This window comes from Raphanus sativus, chromosome 3 (assembly GCF_000801105.2).
Source record: "Raphanus sativus cultivar WK10039 chromosome 3, ASM80110v3, whole genome shotgun sequence".
Classification (NCBI taxonomy): domain Eukaryota; kingdom Viridiplantae; phylum Streptophyta; class Magnoliopsida; order Brassicales; family Brassicaceae; genus Raphanus; species Raphanus sativus.
Genome location: NC_079513.1, coordinates 9,038,002 through 9,044,415, shown reverse-complemented (window position 1 = coordinate 9,044,415; position 6,414 = coordinate 9,038,002). Strand labels below are relative to the sequence as shown.

Genomic DNA, 6,414 nt, shown 5'->3' with positions numbered 1-6,414 from the left:
GATCTCAGTTACCAAACATGTTCAGTCAATAGGACTGCCAACAGAGAGCACCAGTAAAACCAATTGTACTGTCGACAAAGAACACTTGTGACCTGAATTATATAGCATATAGCCAATCGGGGTTCTTATGTAATGCTTCATTTTGTCTTCTTTAAATTTAATGCTATAACAATTTACAAACCTCGTTATAAAGTATGCTAATCTCTTTAGTGCGACTCAAAGCTCGAATCCTTACATGATGAGACTGATATCACAGCTACTACTAGCCTACTAGGATCTATTCAAAAATTACTTTTGAAGGTCACGCAAGTGTATTAGCTCCAGTAAAGAGAGAGAAAATTCAGATCATAATAACGAACTGTATATAGTAACTCTATCAAAAAGAAGATAATCAACATTTCCTCACCAACCGGTGTGAATTATCTTCAAAGCATCCACAATGTCAATGCATACTTTTCAAAGACCAACTTGACTAATCAAGTTCACCAAATGTATACAGCTACAAAACCATAAAAGGAGGAAACTAGTCCAAATATTTTATTTAAGAGTGATCTCAAATATAACACCTTCCAAGTTTCCAACGGTACATCGAGTCCCAGGAACCTCATTCATCAGCATCCCGTGCAGAGAGCCTTCCCTCAAGATTGCTGAGTCCATCCTGAAACAATATTTCATTTACTTTTAACTTTTGGGACACAAATGAAAATCGATAACGTTGTGGCTGACAAGCTTACTGTCTAGCCCGAGATACGTATGCTAGTATGAACTTGCAATTTCCATGTCCTCTCATCCGCAGAAGCTGTTCTACACTGTCAAATAGCAACGGCACGCTAGATTGCTGAAAGCGTACGTACTGTCAAGGCTACAATTTTTCAAATCATATAGGAGTTAACTGAACCAAAACCAAAACCAAACCAAACAGAGGATAAGGATATAGATATCAGCTCCAAGAATAAGATCAAAGCCATCACTGTGTTTCTGCAAAATTTCACCAAGATGATCACTGTTTCCCCATTCTAGCTTTGCAGCCTCTAATTCTGTAGATAGAAACGCCAAACACATAAATAGGCATTGTTAAATATTGAGAATCAATAACAAAGTTGATTTCTCTCTCTCTCACCAGCTGAGGGGTCTAGACCGCTTGAATGTTCATGAAGCTCGATGTTTTTCTTCAGTATCTGAAAACAAGACCTGATTACGTTCAACCAATGGTGAATTATTCTCAGAGAAAATCTTTATCCAAAGCGACGTTACCTTGAGCACTTCATCGTTGTGGTCAGTAAAAACAACTTTACGGCAAAATTTGCTACAGAGGACTCCTGTTATACCTGTTTTATAACAAGATCAAAGATCAACGACTACAAATGAATTCAAACGAGAGGAAAAAACAAAGAGCCTCTACGCTTTGAAAGAACATTCAATATGTCATCAAAGACCAAAGAAAGACCAAATGTTCCAAAAAAAAAAACATTTCTATCACGGATTGTTGGTGTTTACTATATCGAACATTCCTATCTGAAACTTACTGGCACATAGCACAGGAGGAGGTGATTTGCTAGAAACAACTAGCATTAAAAAAAAAAAACAAAGAGGAGTTACCAACGCCAGATCCAAACTCCAAAACAGAACATCCCTGGAGAATGTCAGCATTATCAGAGAGATAACCGTTCATAAGCATAGCACCAGGCCAAACCAGTTGCCCTGTTAAATCAAAATCAGCTGCCCAAGATAACTTTAATGTTAGATAATAAGTAACTAAAGATTTGATATATATAAGAAAAAAGAAAATGAAAACACTCACTTGAAGCTGATTGGAGACAGTAGAGCTCAAGAACGTTGGACCCAAACGTAAAGCTCGTCAACTGATAACTGCATTAAAAAAAAAATGTCTACTTTACTAAGCAAACCACCAAAAACACTTTAAGTTAGTCAAGAAAAAAAAAGTGTTGAATAATTACTCATCGTTGACGAAGAAGGACTCATCTAAGCAAACTATATCTTCCTCTTCTTCTTCTCTCTCTTTCTCAATTTCGCTGCCCATCTTTGACTGAAGAATGGAACGATGCCCCCCAGTAATCAGACCAGAAACTGTTCAGTTTCTTAGATTGAATCCTAATTCATAATTTCGAGCCAACTATGCAAAGATAAGAGGTAAGGTAAGAAGGTAGGTAAAAATAGTAGTACATGAGAGAAGCGGAAGGCGCGGCAACAATGGCGTCGATGGCTACAGCTTGCGGCGGTGGGAACTGGGAACAGAGAAAAGTGTGTGATTATTTTGGGGGTTATTTCATTTTTTCATCCTTTTAATGTCGGTTTGTGGAGCAAAACCTCTGATTTTGATTTTAAACCGTAAGAGACTGTTGACAAAATATAAAAACCATAGGAGACTCGACTCAACCCTAGATGAGCATGATTTTCTTTTTTTATCATCTGTTAGATTAATAATATACTAAATTTTAACCCGTCTTTAACCGGGCAGGATTATTTTCGAATGATAGAAATTTTTATTTTTGATTGCGTATATACTTTTAAATATTACACATGAAGTATTATATTCAGTGTTCTGTAAGTCGATCCGGATCCGCAGTTAACCAATAACATCAATGACTCTATATGTAATCTGGTTAAACTCTATCTAAAAGTTATGCTAGTAACATTTAGTTCTCATAGCTTAGCTTGTGTAATAGCAAAATATATCCAGCGTTAAAAAAGATTAAAATAGAGGAAAAATTTCTCCTCTCGAGAGCGATTAAAAAGACAATCTTCTTTCTCTCCGTTTTGTCTCCGCCGTACTAGGTCATCATCCAGATGGCTCCGCCATCCCCTCCGCCACCGCTCCCGCCAGATCCGTCCGATTTATCTCTCGGCTCTGTCTCCGCTTCTATTCTAGGCTCTGTTCCCGGCTCAGCTCCTGCGGCTGGTTCCGTCTCTCTTGAAGCTCCGGCTTCTTCAGTTCTGTTCTCCGACTCGGCGGCTGGTTTTAAGGCTGGGCTTCTCAATTCCCCTGCAAATAGCGCTCTTTCTCCTATGGATATGGGCTCTCCTCCAACTACTGGTCAGGTTTCAAACAACCCAGTGCCAGGGTCTCCTCAAGACAAAAACTTCAGTTGGGCGAAGAACCTTCATTCGGCTGCCCATTTCCCTGTCACTGAGGTTCCATTATCTACGTCCGCCGAAGGAAGACCTAGAGTCCGTGTCTCAAATGGGATCTTTGAACGCGGTGCCAAACTCCATAGTGATTATATAGTGGGTATATTCTATGGCAAAGCCCCCTCATACGGGAAGATTTGGGGTGTGCTTAATTACTTATGGGGTAAGAATAAAAGGGTCACCATTCACCACTTATCAAAAAATGCCTACTTATTCTACAATTCCTTCGCTTACCTTAAGGAATCGCATCCTCCAACATGAGCTATGGCGAGTGGGGGACTCTCCTTTCTTTGTAACCAAGTGAAAGTCCTAATTTAGCATGAATCCTCCGTCGCTAGACAAGGCGCCGGTGTGGATTACGCTACACAACTTGTCTTTTGACCTCATCACGCCTGAGGGTCTGAGTTCGGTCTGCTACCCTCTTGGAAGAGTTGTGGACTCCAAACCGTTTACTAGTGTGACTTCGGCTGACGTCAAGGTTATCGTCGATCTGACCAAACCCCTTCCTCCAGAGGTTGAAGTCGAATGTGACGATGGGAATGTGTTGCTGATCTCTATCACCTACCCATGGTTGCCCCCCCCCCCCCCTTTGCTCCCTCTGTAACCAGATAGGTCACAAGGCTAATCTCTGTCCTCTGTTAAAGTCTCCGGAGAAAAAAAAAGGAAAAACAAAAAGGAAAACAAAAAGTGCATTCTGGTCATCAAGCAGGGTTCCAGAAGGACGCTCCTCCTCCTCCGGAATGGAGGCCTAAATCAACAGTGGAAAAAGGATCTACGTCTAACGATATCGACCATCCTACTGCGGTGTTGGGCTCTACTCCAGCTCCTGTTGAAGTTGCCAAAGTTTCTACTGCTGTTCCCACTCCCTCTCAAGAAGGAGAGTTAACCATAGCTCCAGTTTTTGGCCCCCGCCTCAAGGCCAACCTGAACTCTGTAGAAGACCGGATCAGGAGGAAGTACCCTTCACAGAAATAAAATCAAGAGCTTCCTCTAAAGGTAGAGCCCAGGCCAATACTCAACCGGTAACCACCACAAATCCGTTCCTGGTTCTTCAGATTGAAGGTCCACCTTTGGAAGATAAAGATAAGATGTTAGTTTGTGTTAATCAAGTTATATCTCCTTCCTCTTCGGCCTTGTTGAATCGGTCTCAGAAGAAGCGAAAGCTCCGAAACTCTCCAGGTCTCGGTGGTTTACTTCCCATTGCGTGGAAGGACAATCACCCCCTATATAATTTTAATGTCGGATACATTTTTTTGGAACGTGCGTGGATTAAACGAACCATCAAAACACTGCCCACTATCTAACTGGCTGTATAGAAGACCAGTATCTTTTGGGGCGCTTTTAGAAACACATGTTAAGGTTGAAAGCAAGCATCATATTTTGTCAGCTATTAGAGGGGGTTGGTCTGTGGTGACTAACTATGAGTTTTCGGATCTTGGAAAGATTTGGGTGCTATTCAGGGCACCAACGCAAGTGAGAGTTCTTTTTAAAGACCTGCAATCTATCACCTGCGATGACGGGACGGTTTTCTGTTACACGGCAATGTACGCTTCAAATGATGAGGATACACGGAAGGAGCTCTGGATTTCTCTGCGTGATACCTATGCTTCCTTTAACCTTCAGAATTTACCATGGTTAGTTGTTGGTGATTTTAACGAAATACTGCATCCGGACGAGACTTCTAATGCTAACATCTCGTCAACAACTAGAGGAATGAGATGTTTTGGTGATTTATTATCAGACACTAGATTATTTGACCTGCATTGGACCGGCCCTAAGTTCACATGGCTCAACAGCAGACCTTCTGATCCTATTGGCAAGAAGTTGGACCGCTGTTTGGTAAACGGCTGCTGGCTTCAGAAACTTCCATCAAGTCACTGTCAGTTTTAATCTCCCGAATTTTCAGACCACTCCCCGGGATTTATCAAGCTATCTTCTGACCCTCCGTCCTTCGGTACGAGGCCTTTCAGATTCTACAACCTTCTTCTAAAGAACTCTCAGTTCCTGAACAAGGTGGAACAATCCTGGTCAGTTGTTGGTTTTCGAGCTGGCTCCCTAAGGGACTTCGGTTACAAGTTAAAAAATCTAAAGCGCCCTATGAAATCACTGCTCAAAGACAACTACAGTGACATTGAGAAAAGAGTGGCAGTAGCTATGGAGGACCTTTCATTGAAGCAGTTGCTGGCTCTAAACGATCCCTCTTCTCTTAATGTTCAGAACGAGGTTGACGCTCGCAGAGTCTGGTCTGAATTAAGAGTAGCGGAAGACAGTTTCTTCCATTAGAGATCTCGCATCAGATGGATGGGAGGTGGCGATATGAATACTCCGTACTATCATTGTATCACCACCTCTAGAAATGCTGGAAATGCCATCAAATTCCTTTTCAAGCCGGATGGTTCGCTGACCGTTTCCCTGGAAGAGGTTCATCACGTGGCAATTGATCATTTCCAGTCTAAATTTTGCTTAGTCAAGGATGCTTTCTGTCCTGACCTTCCTGATTTTCTTGAGAGCCTGATTGTGGTAACATGTTCTACTGCTCAACAGTCCTTGTTCAACGATAATTTCTCGGAGGAGCAGATTCAGAGCTGTCTATTTAAGATGCCAAGAAACAAAACTCCGGGGCCAGATGGGTTTCCAGTTGAATTCTTCAAAGGTGCTTGGGCTATAATTGGACAGGAATTTATTGCTTCGGTAAAGAGTTTCTTTGTCCACTGGTTCATGCCAACTTCTCTTAATGCCACCTCGCTGATTCTCCTAGCTAAGCATCCAGGAGCAGATACTATAACCGAGTTTCGGCCTATTGCTTGTCTGAATACTCAGTACAAGCTCATCACTAGACTGCTATCAAACAGACTGGAGATGACTCTGCCAGGTCTGATTCTACCCAACCAAACTGCCTTTCTGACAGACCGGTTACTGGTGGAAAACGTCTTACTAGCCTCTGAAGTTATCCAAGGTATCATTTGACCTCTGACCAACCACGGATCACGCTGAAGGTAGATATAGCAAAGGCTTTTGACTCGGTGAGATAAAATTTTGTGCTGAGTGCGCTTGCTGCTTACGATTTGCCGGCAAAATTCATAACCTGGATCAGAACTTGCATCTGCTCCCCCTCCTTTTCAGTCAGCATCAATGGGGTTTCATCGGGCTATTTCAAAAGTAGAACTGGTCTTCACCAAGGGGACCCCCTCTCGCCTATCCTCTTTGTCATGATGATGAACATCTTATCTTTGATGTTAAACAAAGCGGCAGAGGACGGGAATT

General features: G+C 42.1%; 2 protein-coding genes across 3 annotated transcripts; one reads left to right on the top strand and one right to left on the bottom strand.

Moving 5' to 3' along the window:
- Nucleotides 1-312: 312 nt before the first annotated feature.
- LOC108846328 (protein-lysine N-methyltransferase EFM3) lies at nucleotides 313-2,337 on the bottom strand. Of its 2 annotated transcripts, none has more exons than XM_018619551.2 (9): nucleotides 2,185-2,337; nucleotides 1,959-2,047; nucleotides 1,802-1,869; nucleotides 1,600-1,719; nucleotides 1,255-1,328; nucleotides 1,121-1,178; nucleotides 936-1,037; nucleotides 735-846; nucleotides 313-658 (listed from the first exon to the last, which is right to left on the bottom strand). In XM_018619551.2, exons 2-9 carry the CDS (start codon nucleotides 2,039-2,041, stop codon nucleotides 538-540), a joined length of 738 nt encoding a protein of 245 aa, XP_018475053.1. In that variant the 5' UTR covers nucleotides 2,042-2,047; nucleotides 2,185-2,337; the 3' UTR covers nucleotides 313-537. The 2 variants fall into 2 exon arrangements, with proteins under 2 accessions (XP_018475053.1, XP_018475054.1); XM_018619552.2 differs by having other exon boundaries at nucleotides 1,959-2,088; nucleotides 2,185-2,311.
- Nucleotides 2,338-4,386: 2,049 nt separating this feature from the next.
- On the top strand, nucleotides 4,387-5,433 carry LOC108845094 (uncharacterized). The gene is made up of 2 exons (XM_057006282.1): nucleotides 4,387-4,984; nucleotides 5,057-5,433. Exons 1-2 carry the CDS (start codon nucleotides 4,387-4,389, stop codon nucleotides 5,431-5,433), a joined length of 975 nt encoding a protein of 324 aa, XP_056862262.1.
- The last annotated feature ends 981 nt before the right edge of the window (nucleotides 5,434-6,414 follow it).